We start from the raw sequence: 23605 nt of genomic DNA, 5'->3' as shown, positions 1-23605 counted from the left end.
AACTATAACAGTCTCCTGTTTCCTAAAATATTCCCTAGTTTATCATTCCAAACAGCCCCCTCATGGATATTTTATATACAGCCCCTCACACCCTGTGGATACATCAGAAACAGCCCCACTTGCCCCCATGGACTCCTTACACACAGAGTTAACTGGGGCCTCCAGCATCCCTGGAACCCAGCAATTGCCCTGTTATACCCAGTGCTGGCGCCGGCCCTGCTAAGCATGCATAATAATGAAACATATAATGGATTGTGTTACCCTCTAAAGCAATGCTTAGTATTACATGGGGAAAACTGCGCAATACAGACTGCACTGCAGAATACATCCACTACAAAAATGATTTATTTTCTATGATCTATGCCATACATCTGCAGAGTTTTACACTAATCAGGAGGGCATTGGTATTTATTGTTATTTCACAGACCTTACGTTTATCCATGAGGGCAACAGAAGTACATTGGACAATCTGGTCAACTTTGAGAAAATGGTAAGTTAATAAAATAAAAAAAAACACACATATACAGTACACATATCCCATGCACATGCAATGTAACAAACCTGCAGCTCAAAATGATTGAAAACTGCCAGTCAAAACAATCTTTTTTGGGTGGTTCACTACAGAATATCCCCTGCAATCATTCCACAGCAATTTTATTATCATAATATCATATGGGGAAATTTATCGTGCACCAGTGTATGATAGGCCTAGGCCTCTTGATGTATGTGTTGGGTGGTGTGGCCTTACAAAACTACACCAGGTAAACTTTAAGGGCATCTACCACCAGGATGAATGACTGTATGACCTGCCTGGGGGGCTCCATGCTCCCTAGGTGTTAATGGAGAATGGAGCCCCTCGGGCTAATTCGCATACAGTCTTTAATCCTGGTGGTAGATGTCCTTTAACAAATGTAAGAATACACATGTAAAATAATAATCCCTGGCCAACCAGTGTTGTAATATCTTTATGCTGTATAATCTCTTTTTTCGCAGAGAATGATTGCAAAGACTATCCAGATGTTTCACAATTATCGCAGCCAGAGCTACAGTACGTCCATTTATTCCTATGTTTTTTACTGTCCACAATAATCTTTTCATGTAGAACATGTTCAGGCCCATTTGGATGCCACTAATGCTACTCTAATGTCTACGCTATCAGCAGATAATCTCTACACTGAACCATTTCATAATAAGGATATACAGCAGATAAAAAAAAAAATGCTGAAACACAGACAATGGTAATTCTTGCTATAGACATATGCAGCGGCTAATAAGTATTTCAGTATGTAAGAAGCATTTAGACACATGTGCAAACAGGAGGAGCTGTAGGGTTTCCATGACGGCCTGGAGCCTTATGAAGACGTCCTGTTCTGTCATCTTAGTACTCCTATAGTGTAATGGGATAATAGTGCAGTCATAATACAGCCAATGAAGGTTTGGAATTCCTTGGTTCCATCAGATAAAATATTATTTTTAGGTCCCACCATCAACGCCTAGGATTGAGTGATCTTGTGTTCAAGCTTAGGGTTCTGGTACTCTGGGAGGGTTAAGTAATTATGTAACAAATGGTAATTATGTAGGGGTTTTCAATCACCTTATTTATATAAAAGTTAGGATTACAATAAAAGAAAGTCTACAGAAAACCACTGTGCCAGCATTACCTCATTACTGACAATAGACGATGTCACAGCTTATCTCCTCCCCACCCCGGTACAATGACCTCTATATGGATAACACTGACCCATCATTACATCACAACTGACAATAGACGATGTCACAGCTTATCTCCTTCCCACCCCGGTACAATGACCTCTATATGGATAACACTAACCCATCATTACATCACTACTGACAATAGATGATGTCACAGATTCTCCTCCTCCCTGTACAATGACCTCTATATAGATGACACTAACCCATCATTACATCACTACTGACAATATTTGATGTCAAAGCTCATCTCCTCCCCCTCCCTGTACAATGACCTCTATATAGATAACACTGACCTACCATTACTGATAGATGTCACAGCTATCTCCTCCCACCCCTCGTACAATGACCTCTATATAGATAATACTGACCCATCATTACATCACTGACAATAGATGATGTCACAGCTTATCTCCTCCTCCTCCCTGTACAATGACCTCTATATAGATAATACTGACCCATCACTACTGACAATAGATGTCACAGCTTATCTCCTCCCACTCCTCGTACAATGACCTCTATGTAGATAATATTGACCCATCATTACTGCTAATAGATGATGTCACAGCTCATCTCCTCCCCCTCCCTGTATAATGACCTCTATATAGATACCACTGACCCATCATTACATCACTACTGACAATAGATGTCATCAAAACTTAGCTACATCTATATCTGACCAGAGCATGCATAGAAAACTTTCCCATAGACCTCAATAAGTCGGCTCCAGTTAAGAAGATGGCCAAGAAGAATAGCAGCTTTAACAGGCAGACCCCATTATATATAATATAATTTAAAATAATTGGATATAAGATATTAGTAATGGTCTTAAAACCGTAATAAAATAATCACTATACCAACATGGTATAACAAAAGCAGAACAAACAAAAACTGTTCCTTGCTGGAATAAATGTTCTCTCTTTGCAGTTCCCCTGTCGCCCCTGCGGTCGCGATCATTACATATCCTTGAAGAAGCCACTCATGTTCGGATGTCCACTTGTGAGTCTGCCAATATTTAATAGCATTGAAAAATTTTACCTGTTCATTTCCTCTGTATATTCTGCTCTGAAATTTTTTTTTTTTTTTTTTTTATTAGTTGTGAATTAGATTTTAGTATCGTTGTGTTCCTTAGACAGAATATTGGACCACAGGCTTTCATTTCAGTATTGTCTAAAATAAATGGGGGTCAATTGTGCTTTTTGGAATTAAGGTTTCATAAATATTTTAGTTTTTTCCCTCTTTCCCTATATATTTTTTTAATTTAAATATCTTGTGTATTACAAAAGTTAAAAACCGTAAAGATTTCGCATAATCAATACATTCATAAAGCTATAATAGAATCACAAAGATGAAACATGTATCATAGTTTTTTTTTCTCTTTGGTGAATTTGAGACATTTGGTGGCTAGTTTTTGCACCTTATGTATGATCCTGTCTTTTTACTTGTGATACATGTTCAGTTTTTCCTATCCTGGCGGCCCCAATTTTTGGCTTCTTTTTGAGACTTTTTGTTGCAAATGTCTCAAATCCACATGGACACAAGCCACGTGAGGGGGTTATATGTAGGAGTGGACACTACTGTTAATTTTTGGGTTTGAGGCCGTAGCCTGCATTTTTAAGCACTCTAGTCACAACCCAGGGAGATGACGACATATGAGGCTGCGGTCACACGTTGCGCTTTAATTGCATTTTGAAACCTACTACAACAGCTGAGATTAGGTGATTTGCCTAATTACATTACTGTTAACATTTGCATTTACAAAACGTATAGTAAACGTGATGTTAACAAATGCATTAACACTGCGTTTATATTGCGTTTTGTAGTTGTTTGCGTTGTTATGGGTTTCAAAACGCAATTAAAACGCAACGGGTGACCTCACCCTTAGAAGGAACAATGAATTAAAGAAAAAAAATACTTCTGAATTTTCAAAAAACAGGTTACTGTGCAAAATTTTAAACATTTAAAGCATGTGAAATTATTCAAATTTGCATGTTAAAATAGGATCCATGAAAAAAAACCCTTCCTTTGCACCTGCCCTGGACCAGGTGCAGACTTGCGCCTAAAAAGTCGCAAAAATAAGCAAAAAAATGTGATACATAAGTGAAAAGTCCCACGGAACAACTGGGAAACAAAGATACATAAGGCACTTGAAAAACAACGGGTGAAAAGTCGCAAAAACAGGACAATTTGACTAGCAGAAATAATGATATATGTCCCCCATAGTATATAAACCCAATCCACCCTAGCCTATGGATGAGTATTATCTTGAGATATATCAAGTTCAAAAACATTGGCCCAAATCTATTATTCTGGCTGAGCCAGTTTTCTAATATTGCACTGAAAGAAAAGGTCTTCGGAGCTTGAACATGCATTTAACCCTTTCCCGTCGCAGCCTTTTTTGTTTTTGCGTTTTCATTTCCACTCCCCACCTTCAAAAATCAATAACTTTTTTATTTAACAAATTGCACTTCAAATGCAGTGAAATTGGTGAAAAAATGCATTTGAGCCATTTTCTTGTGGGCTTGGATTTTACGGATTTAACTGTATGCTCCAATTGACATGTTTTCTTTATTATTTGGGTCGTTACAATTACGGGGATACCAAATTTGTATAGGTTTTATAATGTTTTCATACATTTACAAAAATTAAAATTAATTTTGCCATCTTCTGGCGCTAATAACTTTTTATACTTTGGTGTAGCGAGCTGTGGGTGGTGTAATTTTTTGCGACTTTTGATGACATTTTTAAAGCTATCTATTTTTAGGACTGTATGACATTTTGATCACTTTTTATAGAATTTGATATTTTTAAAAATGGCAAAAAGTGCCATTTTCGACTTTGGCCACTATTTTTCTGTTACGGGGTTAGACGCAGCAAAAAACAGTTATTATATTTTGACACATTGGGCATTATCGGACGCGGTGATACCTAAATAAATAATTTATATAGTGCTCACAGATTACACAGCGCTGCACAAAGCATGTCAAATTGGTCCCTGTCCAATTTTTATTTTTACTATTTTTCAGACTCCCTAGGGTACTTTAACCATAGGTCGTCTGATCGATCCTATTATATACTGCCATAATATAGTACGGTATTAAATGAAAGAGTTAATGAAATGTAATGAAAGTTAAAATGAAGCAGCCTCAGATCTTCAGAAGACCCAAGGCTTTCATGGCGATGGATCGCCACTCCCCGATGATCTTGAAGGAGGATCCACACTGCAAGAAGGATTGCTGTCCTACCTCTCCATTGTCCACTCCCCGATGATGTCATGGGGAGCGACGATCCTCGGCAAGATGGCGGCACCGATCAGTGGGTTATCACCTGCGATCGACACCGACCGCGGGTGTTACGGGTAAGCCTTTGCTGCAATATGCAGCAAAGACTTACCAGCTATGGAGAGGGCTCAGCCCGTGAGCCCTCTCCATGCACCCACACCTGGCATGTGATGCACTATTACATCACATGTAGGTATGGGGTTAAAGGAAACCTACCATTACGTACCTACCTATTAAGGTACATCCGGTTTCAAATTTTCAATATTCTTTCTGTATCAATTACTCAGTTTTATAGATTGCTGTCATCCTATAGAAAGCTTCTATGTATATAAACACCGGTCCACGGCCATGTGATGTCACGGCTCGTTAACATTACATAGCTGTGATTACACTGTGTTATAACGAGCCATGCACATGTGTGATATCACATGACAATGGACCGCTGTTTATCTACGGGAAGTAAACAGTAAAGATTCCTGTTGCATGACAGCAAGCAGAACCGCTTTGAGGTTTCTCAATGAACTTATCCATGTCTTTTCTAGAGTATCAATAATAATACCGTCTGTGTAATGCATAGATTTACATATCAATCATATAAAGATATAATTTCAGTTCCAAATTCTAAAAAAATTATTGTCATTTACCCCAGGTTCCGAGTATTCAGTGAATTTCAGAAGCCCAACAGCCACATGGGCTTATATCCAGAATATGAAGGTGATCGACAATCAAAAGAGATTAATGGAGTTGTCACGAAGCTTAGAGCCATCCTGATACATCTCAACCTCTAAATATGGAAATATTGAGCATGTTCTGTATATGGGAGAGCGACTACAGATCGGTCAGAGATTAAATCCCTGCATCAGGGACAGAGGCCATCCATGGACCACAAGCTAGTCCAATATTTGGACTCTTCAGTTGTAGACTGTGTACACACTAGTGTCCCATCTACCATACCCTCCACTGATACTGTAACTAATATGCATTCCTAAATGACTAAGAAAGAAGAATTACCAGCCTTTATGATGGTCATAGATCAGGGAAATGTATAGACTGAGGATGAACACAAATGTTGAACAAAACTCTTACCTCCGATTCATGGATTATAGAAGAGGATGAACTTGTGTAGTCAGAATTTTACTTTTACCAAACTGAAAATTGTCATTTTTTATATATTTTATCTTGATAACTTAATACAGGGTTAGCTTTTCTTAGCTTCGCCTTCACATTTATGTATATAATGGAAAACTGTCAGTACGGGCCTTAAAAACTTTGCCATCCATTTTTTGTTGTGTGATGATACACTGAAAAAAGTACAGTACGAGAGAGCAGTGGTATACAGCAGAATGAAAGGGCTGAAAGAAACATAAGATGTATGTGATGCTGTATGAAAAAGCACCTACAAAATAATTATCCATAGAGGAATCCTGTTACCGATTTTTCCCATAAAAATTTCCAAACATTACCTTTTACTGGAGTTTCACAGTGTTCCATTGATTTATTTCTATTATTGCTGTCATAAAAATAAAACATCTTCTTGCAATATAAAGTCAAGGGGGTGGGGAGCTACTGGAGCATCACATTCTCTTGGCCAATCACACTGCTTAACCATCCCCCTCTCTGGCCAAGTTCTCATGCATGTGCATTTAGCCCTTGAGCTTGGTGCCGACCCTATGCGACCACGACTGGTGCTGGCCTGCTTCATGGACGCACAATGCATGTGAGTAAGAGAGAGGGAAGAGGGGAGCTACCCTGCATCCTTCACTTTATATTCAGAATGCAAGAGAAGTTATTTTTATATGAATTAGTGACAGCAATAATAGAAATAACATTAATAAACTTCACTAAAAAGCACCGTTTATGGGTGCTACACAAAGGACCAGGGTTGGCACCAGCACTGGGCAATTGCACACATAAGGCTGTACAAAAGAAATCCATGGAGGAGAGGGGGGCTGTATCTAATGAATCCATAGAGTGTGAGGGGGGCTTTTATAAAATAATCAGGAGGGGGCTGTTTGGTACAATAAACTAGGGAATTTTTTAGGGAACAGGATCCTGTTCTAGTTTCTCAATTTCACTGCAAAGGGGCCTACTGAGGCTCTGTCACCCAGGGGCCTCCTGAAACATGGAGCCAACCCTGCAAGGGACCTTGACACTTTTCACCAAAAAGACACAAAAAAAGTTGCAGAATTTAGATTTATTATCATAAATAAGAACATAAACAGAAAGCATACCATGACCAGTATTTGTAACATAAATAAAAGTTCATAATGACAAAGTATCACAAAAGTTCACTACCTAGGTCTGATGTGAAACTCTATAAATACACTTTATACAGGTTATTGCTTTGTCCAATAAAATGGTCACATATCAACACAGAAAAAAACAAAACACAAAATAAATAGGTGTTAGTCAGTTTTAAAACGTACAAGATAAAATACAAATTCTCAACAGAAATATGTTGACATCAAAAAGATTATCTAAAATGCTGGCGTGGAAGTCATCTCTAACCGTATCATTTAAGAGCACATACATTTTGGTGCGACTTTAGTTAACGCCTATTAGTGGCCGCTCTTCCCTTTTCTCCCACAGGCTTCTACCAGAATATCCTGGGTTAAGCTTTCGAGCCGCCTCTTGATGGGTCATATGTAAATTTTGATTATCTTCATGTGCCAGTTCTACTTCATGTGTTTCTCCTCTTCTATTACTTTCTATGGAACTACTGAAGGGAACATAGTTTTCAGATCTGTGTGTTGATAATACTTTTGGTATCACATTGAAGCCACCAGATCCAGGTCTCAAGAGTCCCTCTGCAGTATCCACCCCGGAGTCTAGACTTGCCACATTGTTAAGTTCCTTTCTTCCTTCATTGTTAAGTTGAACTCCATCTGATACTGGACGGTTTTCAATAGATACAAACCAAGACTTTGGTTGTAGAGACTCGGGATTACGGAACTGAACCATGGCCTTTTTGTTAGGCCCTTCTTCCTGTTCCCTTTCCCCGGCACATGATTCTTTTTGAGTCAAGTGGATACTCTGAACAGACAAGCCAGCAGTGTCCCATGTAAATTGCTGGTCACAGGAGTTATCACAAAGTAGAGTACTGCTCCTGCTCATGTTTGCAGGTAAATTTGTTGCATGAAATTCTCTGGTATCCAAACAAGAAACATCCAAAGGGACCATCAGTATATCTGTGTTAATACCGCTTTTCAGGGAAGAACTACGCCTTTTGGCCTTCAGATTGAACATTGAACTTCTCTCCAACACACTACCCAGAATGGAAGCTCCAGAAGACAACATTAACTTAAGAGCTGAGGTGTTACTTTTCTTCCTCTGAGATTTGCCATGAAGACCTGAAGTCCGAGTACCTTCCTCATCATCACTTATGTACACTATATGACTGTCAAGGGATAAAGGAGATGTTGGGTGTTTGCTTTTATCCACTGATATCAGAAAGGACGTTGGTTGAGGGTCATTGAGGTCAGTGTAGATGGGAGGTTTCTGGTCTACAAAATTCCAAGCACAGTTGGTCATGGAAGTTGATTGATCTCTCATGGCAGATTCAAGCCGAATGGAAGATTTTCTTTTTGTTATATTAAAGCCAATCCTCCTGTAACAGAATGTGCATCCATATATCAAAAGTTCTGTTTCACTCAAATGAAAAGATACAGATAAACATCACATGTTTGTTAGCTACATTTGATGTGAACCTTGGCATGAATTTTTTTTGCTTAAAAGAAAAAAAAAAAAAATTACAAAGCTGGTGAAAATACTGCCAAAAATTGCACAAACCACTTTTCATTTCGACTCACAATGAAACTTATTAAAAATTGTGCAAAAGCAGATATGACATCTAACCTTGCCCTACTCTTGTCTTTTGCATCGATCCTTCACCAAAACATCTTAGGGTGATGACACACGTAGTGCTTTGTCTGCGCTTGCGTTTGCAAGCGCAGACAAAGCGCTACGTGTGGCACCTGCCTTAGCATTATACCCTTTGTGAATCCTTTCTGAATGCAAAAAATTATCCACAAGACCCCTACCCCCCCTCTTATTATTAACTTACCTAAAGTAGCACATGAGCAGGACAGACACAGCAAGAAGCAGCAGGAGGATGCAGATGAGAATGGCCAGTAAGTATGCAGTGTGGTGTCCTGGGTCCATTTTATAAGGTTATAGATATTTTTGGATGTGGAAATTTCCTGGAAAAAAAATATCAAGACATTTAAATAAATTATAATATTTATCAAGGCCAAAGAAAAACACTGAATCATAAGAAAATAGCAGTAATAATAAAGGCCTCCAGCTGCACCATAAACAGTGGAATAAACTTTGGCCGCAGTCACACATACCGCTAGGCGTCCGTTCATAAAGCAACGCTAGCGCACAGGGGGCGGTCCTCGGCATGAACACACATGCGTTTCCAGAGAAACGCATGGGATCGGCATATCAATCGCTTCGGGCCAAAGACCTCCCCTGTGCACTAGCGTCGCTTTATGAACGGACGCCTAGCAGTATGTGTGACCGCAACCTTTGGCTTCAGTCTATCAAACTTGTTTCATGCGCTTGTGGGATTAGAGTTGCCACACATGGCGTTTTTTGGTCAGTTTTTAAGCATGCATTTTCATTCCGTTTAAAAACGCATGCGTTTTGACCATTTACCATGTGTTTGGCTGCTTACAACCTCTATATCTTTTAAGATAATTGGGTAAAATGGACAAAACGGTCAAAAACGCATTAATTTTTAAACGGACTGAAAACATATGCTTGAAAACGGAATAAAAACACCACGTGTGGCATCACCCTAAGGGCGCGGTCACACATTAACACATGCGTTAAAAATGTAAATAGTAATGGAATTAGGCAAATCACCTCTCCATAGCTGGTGTTATGCGTTTTAAATGCAATGAAAATTCAACCAAAACGCAACGTGTGAACGCGCCCTTAGCTTCGGACACAATATTACCTCAACATATGATCATGAGAAAGCCCTTGGATAGCGTCTTCAAACGCACCATATGAATGCGGTCTAACATGTAATACAGAATATGAAGGGAAGACACATGAAGGGAAGGTACATGTTCTTCTAAACGCATAGTCAAAATAAAACCATGAATATTGGAAGATCACAAAAAGTGTTACAATTGCACACAAATATTTAAAACATGACATTTTCAACACAATTTTTACAGTCAGAGTTGACTCTAGGCGAGTTGTTGCAGACTTGCAGCTTAACATCTCCAACCCGTTTTTGGGCCGGTTTTAAGCAGTCCGTTAAAAAACGCATCTATTTTTTGAAAACCCGTTTTAATTAAGATAATTAGTAAAACCAATGGACTGCTTAGGTCGCGGTCACATGTACCGCTAGGCGTCCGTTCATAACGCGACACTAGCGCACAGGGGGAGGTCCTCGGCTCAAACGCACATGCATTTCCAGAGAAACGCATGCGATTGATAAGCCGATCACATGCGTTTCTCTGGAAACGCAAGTGCGTTCAGACCGAGGACCTCCCCCAGTGCGCTAGCGTCGCGTTATGAACGGACGCCTAGGGGTACGTCTCACCGCGGCCTTAAAAACGTGTTCAAAACGCCACGTGTGCTGCCGGCCTTCCAGGTAGCAGAAAGCAACAGTGCATTATTATTTTGCGCAGCTTGTGAAAGGGACCTGTCCCATCCACCTTGTTGCACATGTAAGTTGCTGCTGGTGCTAAATTCACAGGTCCGTGGGATACGGTCACATGACTATTTCCTGCCTGAAAATATTAAACAGCACAGTAAATGTGCGTATTTGTATTTTTTTTTTCCTTGGTTTTGCAGTGTTATGTTGTGAATTAACAAGTCAGGGTGGACTGATCCGTGCACATACCTCTCCTTCACCCTCCAGCCTGCAGCCACTGACTCTCCGGCCACCACCAAGATGACTTAATTAGCTGCAGTAGGAGGAAGAAACTGTGGATAAGAAGCGGCCTGGAATTGTGGAATGGCTTCTGTGCTCCATATGAGGCCAGTTAATGCAGATTTTTCATTGTGTTTTTGCATCCTTGTCCACACGTTCAGTTTTCCACAGGCCGCGGTCACACGTACCGCTAGGTGCCCTTTCATAACGCGATGCTAGCGCACAGGGGGGCGGTCCTCGACCCGAAAGCACATGCGTTTCCAGAGAAACGCATGCGATTGATAAGCCAATCGCATGCGTTTCTCAGAGGACCGCCCCCAGTGCACTAGCGTCGCGTTATGAACGGACACCTAGCAGTGCATGTGACCGCTGACAGATGCAGTTTTTGATGTCCAAACCAGGAGTGAAGTGAAAAAAGAAGAGGAGCAACATCTCTCAATGATATGTTCTCAACCATTATGGCCGCGGTCACACGTATACCGCTAGGCGTCCGTTCATAACGCGACGCTAGCGCACAGGGGGCAGTCCTCGGCCCGAACGAACATGCGTTTCCAGAGAAACGCATGCGATCGGCTTATCAATCACATGCGTTTCCATGGAAACGCATGTGCGTTCGGGCCGAGGACCTCCCCCTGTGCGCTAGCGTCGCGTTATGATGGACGCCTAGCGGTACGTGTGATCGCTGCCTATAATCTGCTTTTGGCTTCAAAAACTGCATCTGATAAACTGAACGTGTGGATGCTACTTTAGGGCGCATTCACATTTTGGGTTTCATTGCAAACGCATTATAACAGCTGAGGAGAGGTGCCTAATTACAATACTGTTAACATTTGCATTTACAAAACGCATTGTAAACACAATGTTAACACATTATAACAATGCATTAAAGCGTGGGTTTTGTTAACACATAATTTAACATTATGTTCACAAATGTAAACACTAATGTTATAAGTTTCAAACGCAATGAAACCGCAGGCCAAAACGCAACATGCTAATGCGCCCTAAATGGTATCAGTTTTCCACATCAACTCTTTAAATGGTTTTTGGATAAAGTGGATAAACTTTAGGTTTTCTCCTTTGCAATTTTTGTGTCTGCATTTTTGAGGTGCGTTTTCATTGTGTTTTTCAAAGTGATTGTGTTTTTCAAAACACATGCATTTGTGGTCTGCGTTTTAAAACACATTCGATTACATGCATAAACAGAAGGGGGAACAAGATCTATGTGTTATGAGGCCGCGTTCACACATTCTCTGCAAACGCAGACAAAACGGCATGTGTGCCACCACCCTTAAAGGGGTATTCTCGTCTGGGCATTCACAATTAGTTTGATAAATCTGCCATATGTAAACATTTCTTCAATTAGATGTTATTAAAAAAAATGTTCCTGTGTGAAGATAATTCCTTATAAATATAGTCATTTTATCCCTTAGAAACGGGATAGCTTCCTACGATACGGCCACCTCTACTGGAGGGATTTCACAAATAAACAAAAAGTTTTTGTATATGAAATGTCCGGGAGTTACTACATGTCCCACAGCCGTCCTGTGGTAATGATTGCTGAATCCAGGGGGTCAGGCAGGGCTCCATACCGCATGTCTGGCCACCGCTGCCAAAATGTGACGTGGTCGTAACCGAGGAAGCTATCTGGTTTCTATTGGACAACATGACTACATTTATGCGAAATTATCTTCACACAGGAACATTTTTTTTAATAACATCCAATTGAAGAAATGTTTATGTATGGAAGATTAGTGAAACTGAATGTGAGTGCCCAGACGAGAATACCCCTTTAAGCCAAAATCAGGAAGGGATCATAATGGATGAGAACATATCACTGTGAGAAGCTACTACTCTTTTTGTTGTTCAACAGAGACAGTCGGAAACGGTCAGTGACAGAGAAGGTCAGAGACGGTCAGTGACAGAGACAATCACAGTGACAGTCAGAGACAGATAAAGACCGTCTGAGACATTCACTGACATAGATGCTCAGAGATAGAGACTGTCAGTTAACCAAAAGAGAACCTCAAAAAAATAGGGGGTCATCACCCAATGTCCCCACTCACTCGACTCAAAGAGCCACTGCTATACACCAAAAAAAGGAGGGCGGGAGTGTAGTAATCATACAAACAAAATATAAAATTTCAAAATTTTATTTGATATAAAGACATAAAAAATATATAAATGTACAAATTCCAAAGACAAATTATCATATGGAGAAACCAGAAGACATATCACATATAAGTATGACTGGCTACAAAGTGGGTAGATATAGAAGCTGCCGCAGCGTGAGTGTGCACCAGGCAAGGGACTGATGTCAGAAAAACCTATGAGGACAATACCAGTTATAACATGTCCTCATAGGTGTGCTAATGGTATTATTGAACACAAGGAATATGAATATATTATAGTGCTACTCGGGATGAGGATATAAGTGATCACTAAAAAGTTAAATACAAAGGTTGGTGAGCTGAGAATCAAACAGTGGCGGAGGATCGCATAGTAAGAGAATCTCCCCCACAAATAAATGCGTTAGTCAGACCCTTGTATACCTTGTGTCATCTTGCCAGGAAAAACACAGACACGCCGCGGTCCAAGAACCTCGACGTACGTTTCACCCTGCGGCTTCGTCAGGAGGCGCCTCCTGACGAAGCCGCAGGGTGAAACGTACGTCGAGGTTCTTGGACCGCGGCGTGTCTGTGTTTTTCCTGGCAAGATGACACAAGGTATACAAGGGTCTGACTAACGCATTTATTTGTGGGGGAGATTCTCTTACTATGCGATCCTCCGCCACTGTTTGATTCTCAGCTCACCAACCTTTGTATTTAACTTTTTAGTGATCACTTATATCCTCATCCCGAGTAGCACTATAATATATTCATATTCCTTGTGTTCAATAATACCATTAGCACACCTATGAGGACATGTTATAACTGGTATTGTCCTCATAGGTTTTTCTGACATCAGTCCCTTGCCTGGTGCACACTCACGCTGCGGCAGCTTCTATATCTACCCACTTTGTAGCCAGTCATACTTATATGTGATATGTCTTCTGGTTTCTCCATATGATAATTTGTCTTTGGAATTTGTACATTTATATATTTTTTATGTCTTTATATCAAATAAAATTTTGAAATTTTATATTTTGTTTGTATGATTACTACACTCCCGCCCTCCTTTTTTTGGTGTATAATAGAGACTGTCAGTGACAGAACCAATCACAGAGACAATCAGAGACAGTCATAAACAAAGACGGTCAGAGATAATCACGGTGACAGTCAGAGACAGTTACTGACAGAGATGGTTAGAGACAGTCACAGACAGAGATGGTCAGTGACAGACGGTCAGAGACGTTCACAGTGACAATCAGAGACACAGAGACACAGAGACAGTCTGACAGTTTGCACAGTAACTCTTTATGACTTAGGGAACGTCATAGGTTTTGAGCCAAAATTTTCATCCTGCGCTTCCCAAAATACAGTAATTAATCAACATATCCAGGAGCCATTGTCGGCTGCCGCTTCTGTGGCAGTTAGAGGCTGAGCAGTGATTGGTTGCTGTTCTGCCACAGGTTATTAATATGAGCTCTGAGCTGTGATTGGCTACTATAGGCATTGAATATAAGACTCTTATGTGTGAGGTAATATGGATAGAGGCAGGGAGACAGTGACAGAGACTGATGTAGAAAATCAGTGACTGAGACTGACGGTGACAGTCAGTGACCATCAGTGACGAGGACAATATTTTTGCTAACCCATTCTATTTGGACACTAAACCGATCCATCAGGGCAATTTTGGACACTAAACCGGTCCTGTAGGTGGTGTATAGTGTCCCAAATTGTCCTGACAAGTCCCCTTAAAGCCTGGTATACACAAGCTGAAATCTGAGGCTAAGCCACAGCGGAAATGTCTTTGGCTAACCTGCTGAAATTTACAGTGGCCGAAAATGTATTGTATCTATACAATTTCAACCACATGATCTAAAAAAAAATAATTATTCTTTCCAGTACAAAAGGTTTTGCTCAATCCCTGCAGCAAAATTGTAATTGGGGCAGAAGACACAGATCTTGTCTCCTGACCAGGATACGGCCATCGGAATAAACCCTAAATGTCGTGTAGTCCATTACATAAATTTGATGGAATACGCATGGAAACAAATATCAAATACATTTATTTATTTTTCACTATTCAGTCATATATATATATATTATACAGATATATGGTATATAGACAATACATGCCAAATCAATCATCATTACTCTAAACACAATCCTCATTAATATGTCCCATTTCACTCAATATGTCCCACATACAATGACAGATATTCATACGTTCCGGTACTTACTGATACTGATCACATCTTTTCTTGCTGTACTTGGGAAAATCCAGCAGCCAAGTTAGGTTTCTGTATAAAACATTTCAGAAATATTACAAACTCCATAAGAGCACATTATCTGGTGCTCAGACCGTTCTGGAGAGCAACTGGATCATTTTCCACATACAGAACCTGAGGGAGCTCCAGGACTTGGTGCGAGCAGATTGTCTGGCAGTGAATGACATATGTCTGACCACCTGATGACGGTGGGAAGGCCACAATGATATTAGGCCTGGGGGGCTCTGTTGTTCTCCAGATGGCTGCGTATAGGCTCAAGTTACTATCACTTTGCCCTCTTAACACAGGAAAGGCAAAAATCCACGGACACAGCTTTAAAAAAAACACTTTTTGCATCTTAGTAGTGACCTAAATGGATTGGACACCTGGTGACAAAAGTAAAGTCTCATCAGCTCCAAATCCATAACACTCAACAATTGAATATGAAATGAAAGGACATCTTACACCCATCAGCCCTGCCAGAGGCGTAATTTAAAGCCGCCGGACCCCAATGTAAAATCTGTACCAAGCTCCCAACTATGTAATGTATTGTTTATAATAATAGTCTTCTTCTATAGAGAAGAGATACTTCGTGGATCCACCCACCCGGGCTTCTTGTACCACCTCATGTTTTTCCTTTGGTTCCTCTGTACTCGCTTCAAGAAGGCATAAAATGCTGTAAGTTTTTTGGCATTTTCTAATACTTTCACAATTTATTTCCAAAGACTGTATGTACTATGGATGATAGGACCATGGCCTGACAAACGTATTATCATTATCATCTAGAAAGTTGTAATAATTCAAAGCTAAATTCTACAACTCTACAATTCTATAACTTTAAGTTTAAAGAGCAACTGTAAAGTTTTTTTTCACGCCACAAAACAATAGCTCTTGGGATGCAAAACAACTTTTCCTATTATCTGTGTTGCCTATATCCAGCAGTTCCTTTGCTATCCACCTCAGATTATCTCAGTGCTGCAGTAGCTGCTTCCTCTCCATGTGCTGATAAGTCCTGGAGTCTGTATTATAAACAAACTCTGCAAACATTAGGGACTCCTGGGAGGGGAGGGGCTTCTGTTCCCTGCTCATAGAGGGGGAGGTCATGTGACAGAGCTCTCTCTATGTATGTAGCAGAGCTGTATGTGTTCCAGACTGTGAATACAGATTTCTCCTGCACAGAATAGTGAGGTAAAAGATCCCTCCACCCCAATCTGTGCTTCTTCAGAACTTTATCTGTCTCTCTCCTCTTCTCATGTTGCTCCCTTCCCCTACCTTGTCATCGGCATCAGCTCTGTGCAGATGAGCTATTAACCCTTAGTGCTCACACATCACAGGCAGAAACTTCATGTACTAATGATTTCTACAGCTCATTACATGTTCCCTGCTCCTCCGTGTGATGGAAGCTGTCAGACTGTCATCATTTACATCCTGTAAGTGCAGTGTTCAGTGGATTTAATTGTGGGAAACTACATAGATTTAAAGGGGTTATCTGAGTTCCTGAATAACTTAGGTCTGAGCTGGGACGGGCTATTTAAAAATAATAAACTTGTACTTACCTCCTCCGGCGCCGCTGAGGTCCCATGCCGTGGTCCATCTGATCCGTGCCCCTGTTTGTTTACAGGGGCACAGAAGCCGCGCACAGCCAGCTACTCCCATCCGTTCCTATCTCTCAGCATTGTAAGCTCTGGGAGATAGTGTCAGATGGGAGCTTCCGGACGGCCAGAGGCCCCCTGTGCACCCGTGTAATCAAACTGGTGCACAGTTCAGACGGACAGTGGTGCGGGACATTAGCAGCGTCGGAGGAGGTAAGTACACGTTTATTATTTTTAAATAGTGTTCCCCAGCCCTAAGTTATTCCGGAACTCGGATAACCCCTTTAATGCTAAATTACTTTGAGAGAGAAGACAAGGCATCATGGGATCTGTGGGCAAGCTAACTGGCCTCAGCTTGAGGGCATAGACTGACAGACATTAGTCTCCACCCACTTCACCTCTGGCAAGAAAGATTTTTGTGACACTTTCAGAACAGAAATTTTCATAACTTTGGAAAGAAAAGTATGAGCAGCACCATATGGGCATTGCTCTGTTTGTTTTCAAAGACAGGCTCACATATAATAATTTGGTGAAATCATTATAACTTTACAGTTACGGTTTAAGGCTTCATGCACACGAACGTTGCTTGTGGCCCGTCTGATATAAGCGTCCATAAGAAGTGACTTCTTGGGCTGAAAAGATTGCGTTTTGTAAACACAAATGCGCAGACATAAAAAAACGCAAGGAACAAAATGCAAAGTTAAACACTTTATCCAAAAAACCATTTAATGCTGGTGACACACGTGGCTTTTTACTGCTGCAATTTCAAAACGCATTGAAAACGCGTGCATTTTTCAAATGTTTGCTTGCGTTTGCGTTTTAAAAAACGCAACACTTGATGTGTGGTAATTGCAGGCAGCGGTGTCTCTTGGAATTTGTTAAAACACAGTGCTCTTCTCCCTGCTGTTTGTGCAAGTAATCACATGCATTTCAAAACGCAGACCACAAATGCATGTGTTTTCAAAAAACGCAACCACTTTGAAAAAAACGCAATGAAAATTCACCTAAAAAAAACGCACACAAAGATAAAACACAGGGGAGAAAACACCAAGTTTAGACACTTTAACCTAAAGCCCATTTAAAAAACCAATAGGAAAATACAAAGCGTTTTTCAAGGATGCAAAAACACAATGAGGGCGCGGTCGCATGGTGCGTTTTGGTTGCGTTTCCATTGCGTTTTGAAATGCAGCTGAGATGAGGTGATTTGCGTAATTACATTAATATTGAGGGCGCGTTCACACGTTGCGTTTTGGTTGCGTTTTCATTGCGTTTGAAACGCATATACAACAGCTGATGAGAGGTAATTTGCCTAATTACATTACCGTTTACGTCTGTAAACACCATGTTAACGCATGTGTTAACAAAACGCATACGTTAACGCTTTGTTAGGCCGCGGTCACACGTACCGCTAAGCGTCCGTCATAACGCGATGCTAGCGCACAGGGGGAGGTCCTCGGCCCGAACGCACATGCGTTTCCAGGGAAACGCATGCGATTGTTAGGCCGGCGCCACACAGGGCGCTTTGTCTGCGCTTGCAAACGCAAACGCAGACAAAGTCGCGCCCACCGGGGCGGGCCTCGGCCCGATCGCATCGGCGTTTCTATGGGAACGGGAACGAGATGCCGGTGTTTCGTGTTAAATTAACGCGAAACACCGGCGGCTCGTTCCCGATCGCAGGCGTTTCCATAGAAACGCCGATGCGATCGGGCCGAGGCCCGCCCCGGTGGGCGCGACTTTGTCTGCGTTTGCGTTTGCAAGCGCAGACAAAGCGCCCTGTGTGGCGCCGGCCTTAAGCTGATGTGCGTTCGGGCCGAGGACCTCTCCCTGTGCGCTAGCGTCGCGTTATGAACGGACGTCAAGCGGTACATGTGACCGCGGCCTTACGCATGCGTTCTGTTAACACATGCGTTAACATTGCGTTTACAGACCGCGCATTTACGATGCGTTTTGTAAATGGAAATGATAACAGTGATGTAATTAGGAAAATCACCCCTCCTCAGCTGTTGTATATGCATTTGAAACGCAATGAAAACGCAGGTCAAAACGCAACGTGTGAACGCGCCCTGAGATTTGCGTTTACAAAACGCAGTGTAAATATTACGTTAACAAAACACAAATGTAAATACATTGTTAGCGCATGCGTTAACATCATGTTTACACTGCGTTTTGTAAATGCAAATGTCAACAGTAAGCTAATTAGGCAAATCACCACATCTCAGCTGTTGTAATGCATTGCAAAACACAATAAAAACGCAACCAGTACACTCGGGAGGAATTGGGCATCAAACGTTGCAGTGCGTTTCATCATTTAATTTATTCTGAAACTGTCAGTTTGGCCAAAATGAATGTATTTTCCAAAAAAATTCCATAGTTTCTAAATCGCAGGTCCATATTGTTTTAACCCATGTGAAACACTTAAAGGGTTAATGGACTTAATAGAAGTTGTTTTACATACGTTGAGGGGTGAAGTTTCTATAGTGGGGTAATTTATGGGGTTTTACTATTATTTAGGCCTTTGAGGGCGCTGTCCCACGTTGCGTTTGCAGACGCAGACGCAGACCAAACCACGCCCACTGGGGCGGTCCGCGGTCCGATCGCATCGGCGATTTCCATAGAAACATAGAGAAACGCCGATGCGATTGGACCGCGGACCGCCCCGGTGGGCGCGGTTTGGTCTGCGTCTGCGTTTGCAAACGCAACGTGTGACAGCGCCCTCAAAGTCACTTGGAAGCTGACTTGTCCCTCAAAATGTGAGTTTTGGGGATTTTCATGAAAATGAGACAAATGGCACCTAAAGTTCTGCACCTCATAACATCCTAGAAAAATGAGAGGATGCATAAAATATCATCCCAACATAAAGCAGACATTCCGGAAATGTAATTTATCAAGCTTTTTGGGTAGTTTTACTTCCTGTCTGGAAAGCAGAACGTTTCAAACTTGGAAAATGAAGAATTTTTACAAACTTTTGCCAAATTTTCTCTTTTTTTCAGAACGAATCGCAAAACGTATCACTTAAATTTTATAACTAACATGAAGTACAATGTGTCACGAGAAAACATTCTCAAAATCACCGGGATATGTTAAAGCGTTCCGAACTTATAACCAATTATCGTGAGACACGTCAGATTTGAAAAATCGAGTCTGGTCATTGAGCTGAAAAGTAGTGTCGGTGATAAGGGGTTAATTGTGTTTACATCGTATTAACATAAGTGTTTACATCAGTTGCAGCTTTTGTAGCCAAAAGCAGGTGTGGATCATAATGGTTGAGATGCTGCTCCTCCTCTTTTTTAACTCCACTCCTTGTTTGGACATCAAACACTGCATCTGAAAAACTGAACGTGTGAACGTACCCCCAGGATGCAGTCATGATAGCAGGGTGTGAGCCACTACAAGGGTTAATTGTCAGCTTCTTTACTTAAGCTGCATCAGGTGACCATCCCCATAAAATCCGTCTAGGAAGTTGAGGGTTGTGGTAGCAGTCATGCATGGCTCCAAGAAAAGGTTTATGCAAGTAGTGCAGCATCTGATGGACTTCCGGATAATGTACGACTATAACAAACGTCTGAGTTCATTCACGGACTGGCCCTTCACAGAGAACTGCAAGTGCACGCCGGAGAACGTGAGTGTGTGCTGGGGGGAGCCATTGTTGTGTTTAAGGTTAAAAACTGGAATGGAGTGGATTATGTGAGAAAGGGAGCGCAGGATAGCGATAGTAGTAGCCGGTCTGGTCTCTTTTCTCACAATCCTTCATGAATGACACCCTACATATTATAATTAGATTTTAAGTTTTTACCTGTGGTATTGTGGCTGAAAAATAATTTTTTCGGACCGTGGTATCGCTTCCATGTACTCTGAATCTGTGTCAACGCTTGGGACAATGCTGGATATTTGTACCTGGTGTATAAAAATGCAGATGATATTGTGCCCATATTATGGATCCAAGCCTTAGGCTGGTGCCACACGTAGCGCTTTGTCTGCGCTTGCAAATGCAGACAAAGTGGCGCCCACCGGGGTGGGCCTCGGCCCGATCGCATACTTCTATGGAAACGCCTAACGCAAAACACCGGCGGATTGGTTCCATAGAAACGCCGAGGCCCGCCCGGTGGGCGCCACTTTGGTGTGTGTTTTGAATCCAGAAAAAGCATGTGTTTTGCTTAAAAAAACGGGTTCAAAATGCCATTTGTGGCATCACCCTTAGGGTGAAGACACACATGGCGTTTTTGGTCCGTTTTTACTAAGTGCGTTTTCAGATTGTTAAATGCATCCGTTTTTTGAAAACGCATGCGTTTTTGTCGGTTTTTCATTGCGCAATTTCGGAAAAACGGACAAAAACTCCATGTGTGGCATCACCCTTAGGCCGTGTTCACATGAGTTTGCAAATACAATGTTACTTCAATAGGTGATTGTAGGAAAAGTGTGTGCGTTAAATTTAGCAATGTAAACCCGTGTGAATGCGTTCTTAGGCATGTGGGATTTTGCATGAAGCGAGGCTATGATAGACATTAGTCAATGTTTTGTGGAGAAGCAGGGACTACGTATATATTTCTATGATGCTAGGAGACTCATACTTTGGGTGCAGGCACACGAGTGGGCAAAAGCAGGGTGTTAAAACCAGGTGTCTTAATGCGAGACAAATGCTGAATGTGATCCGAACTGTGGTTGTTACAAAGCCAGCGACTTTTCCAGTTTCAGAGAAAGGAAAGAAATGTTTGGATCCTCTTCATACCCTATAATACATACAAAAGATACATATAATAATATTAATTTTATTTTATTTTTTTTCTTGACATGCTTTTACAGCAATACAATATGCTTCTTGGGGACCTAGTTAAAATAATTCTACCATCAAAATCCATTATGATGCACCAGGCACAGTGACTCCTTGCTATTTGCCAGAAATGGTTTGTACTGAAAATGTTCTATGGAACATGGCAAACTTCTTTCCTGTTACCCTGTGGTTTTATCACTGTCTGTCTAGATGGCCAAAGCTGGTTTTGTGCACTGCCCGACAGAGAATGAGCCTGATGTCGCCTGCTGTTTCTTCTGCCTGAAGGAGCTGGAGGGCTGGGAGCCGGAAGATGACCCCTTGTGAGTTTATCAATTGGGTGGTTACTTGTCACATACAGATATAATTTTATATCTACAATTATCCAAACACTGGGTAAGAAGTGTTGTAGTCTACCGTAACCCACAGTCTATGGCACTCAGTCAGAGCAGAGAGGCCATGCCGCAAGAAATCTGACATGTCTATATTTCTCTTGCTTTGAAGCTTGGCTGTCAATGAGAAGGGAGGGGTGAGGAGCGCACACTTCCCCCTCTTCTTCAACCAGCTATGTGCTTCTACCCTGGATCTGGTCCAGATGAGAGCACAGGCATGAATGAGGCATTTGGATTTGAGTGGTATCAACTAGTAGCAAATCTTACTGGATTTTGTATTTGAAGCACTTATAGAGGAATATATTTGCTTAACACTTCCTAAATTTTTATTTTTGCTGTGTAATTGCACTGATACATGGAGAGCTGTCAATCACTGTGTGTGGGTGGAGCAAATGGAGCACTTGCAGTCCCTCCTAGGAGTCCTGTCAAACTTAATTTTAAGTTGTAAACCCCAAATCTTGCTCCAAATTATAGGGCTTTGTATTGTACAAGTTTCTATATTTTCTATAGGACTGAACACTCCAAACGTTCTGTTACCTGTGGCTTCCTCTCATTGAATAAGAACACGGATGAGCTGACCATGGAAGAGTTCCTGCGGTTGGAAGTTTTCCGCATTAAGACGTTCTATGTAAGGACCCTTGCACGTTCCCATATATAAAATTGTCTTGCAGAGATAAGTAATAATTGGTATTATAAATGGATAAAATATTTTTACTTTTTTTTTTTTTCCCTAGCGCAAGTTTTCCACCGTTGTTGCAGAGTATCTAGATGAGGAAATGACTGCTACGACCAGGAGACTTGTGGAATACTTTGCCAATCAACACAACTGTTCTCTAGAAATGGATTTGGAACGCTGAGGATTTAGTTTCTCAGAAAATGTGGGTTTTGTCTTAACTAGATGCTTTTAATTTTTGATCGTTCAAATGTTCTTATTGGAATAACTTATAAAAAGCAGATGATTAATAAACTTATTTTTTCAAAATATCAAGTGTATTTCTTATTAGTTCTGTATTTGGGCTTCCGGAAAGGTAAAATGACTCATTTGCATATTTCCCAGAATTCCCTACTTGAACATCAATGGCTCTCAATAGACTATATTATATGTGGTGGCCCATGGCCACTCAAACCACAAACCAAATTTTATAGAGAGGGATCTTTGCCCATAAAATCCCCATACACTTATTCCTGCTCTTGTGTACACAAGAGCCATTTCAGAACATTGGAAGGTCCTCCAAAGGCCCTGAAACCGTAGATGGGGGGGGGGGGGAACTGTGGAAGGGCTGCATTCTCCAAGAAGCTGATTCTTGTACCATTTATCTGCAAAACCCAAAAAGGGTTTCACCTTTTTTATAGGTATTTAGTCTTTTCAATCATTCTCTACATCAACAGGGGTGTACTGGCCACTTGTATCTCTTACGCAGAGCCACTTTAAAAGTGGCCCCATGTTGTAGGTGGAGTCAGTACAAGAAGGATTGGTTACCTGTAACAGGCCAAGCTGCATAACTGGTAGTTTTTGCAACTGCAAGTAATGCTAATCCCAGATGAGTGTTTATTCCATGAAAAATTAGGTGGTGGCTACATTCCACAGACTGTAGACCCATGG

At 41.2% G+C, this 23605-nt stretch overlaps 3 protein-coding genes across 3 annotated transcripts in view; 2 read left to right on the top strand and 1 right to left on the bottom strand.

Annotated features, from left to right (window-relative positions):
* RAPGEF3 (Rap guanine nucleotide exchange factor 3) overlaps positions 1–7496 on the top strand; it is a 67878-nt gene extending 60382 nt beyond the window's left edge. Inside the window, exons 24-27 of the mRNA XM_072134707.1 lie at positions 426–490; positions 994–1048; positions 2638–2709; positions 5641–7496. Coding sequence (XP_071990808.1) covers positions 426–490; positions 994–1048; positions 2638–2709; positions 5641–5762 — 314 coding nt within the window. The 3' untranslated portion in view covers positions 5763–7496. The remainder of the gene's footprint in view (positions 1–425; positions 491–993; positions 1049–2637; positions 2710–5640) is intronic.
* LOC140117719 (uncharacterized) lies at positions 7171–10982 on the bottom strand. The gene is made up of 3 exons (XM_072134708.1): positions 10855–10982; positions 9055–9190; positions 7171–8598 (listed from the first exon to the last, which is right to left on the bottom strand). Exons 2-3 carry the CDS (start codon positions 9150–9152, stop codon positions 7536–7538), a joined length of 1161 nt encoding a protein of 386 aa, XP_071990809.1. The 5' UTR covers positions 9153–9190; positions 10855–10982; the 3' UTR covers positions 7171–7535.
* A 9290-nt stretch (positions 10983–20272) lies between these two features.
* Positions 20273–22986, top strand: LOC140116503 (baculoviral IAP repeat-containing protein 5.1-like). Its single transcript, XM_072133020.1, has 4 exons — positions 20273–20464; positions 21824–21933; positions 22513–22630; positions 22737–22986. The coding sequence occupies exons 1-4, from the start codon at positions 20327–20329 to the stop codon at positions 22857–22859; spliced, it is 489 nt and encodes a 162-aa protein (XP_071989121.1). The 5' UTR covers positions 20273–20326; the 3' UTR covers positions 22860–22986.
* The last annotated feature ends 619 nt before the right edge of the window (positions 22987–23605 follow it).

The sequence above is a fragment of the Engystomops pustulosus genome, chromosome 2 (assembly GCF_040894005.1).
Source record: "Engystomops pustulosus chromosome 2, aEngPut4.maternal, whole genome shotgun sequence".
Taxonomy (NCBI): domain Eukaryota; kingdom Metazoa; phylum Chordata; class Amphibia; order Anura; family Leptodactylidae; genus Engystomops; species Engystomops pustulosus.
This window is presented reverse-complemented; position numbering and strand designations above follow the sequence as displayed.

What these genes read in the sequence shown, in the direction of transcription:
- LOC140117719 (XM_072134708.1), bottom strand. Translation starts at nt 9,152, where the DNA reads ATGGACCCAGGACACCACACTGCATACTTACTGGCCATTCTCATCTGC. An exon ending in CTGCTCATGTGCTACTTTAG is followed by an intron (nt 8,599 to 9,054) that starts GTAAGTTAATAA and finishes ATTCTGTTACAG; the next exon opens with GAGGATTGGCTTTAATATAA.
- LOC140116503 (XM_072133020.1), top strand. Translation starts at nt 20,327, where the DNA reads ATGCATGGCTCCAAGAAAAGGTTTATGCAAGTAGTGCAGCATCTGATG. An exon ending in GCAAGTGCACGCCGGAGAAC is followed by an intron (nt 20,465 to 21,823) that starts GTGAGTGTGTGC and finishes CTGTCTGTCTAG; the next exon opens with ATGGCCAAAGCTGGTTTTGT. An exon ending in TCCGCATTAAGACGTTCTAT is followed by an intron (nt 22,631 to 22,736) that starts GTAAGGACCCTT and finishes TTTTTTCCCTAG; the next exon opens with CGCAAGTTTTCCACCGTTGT.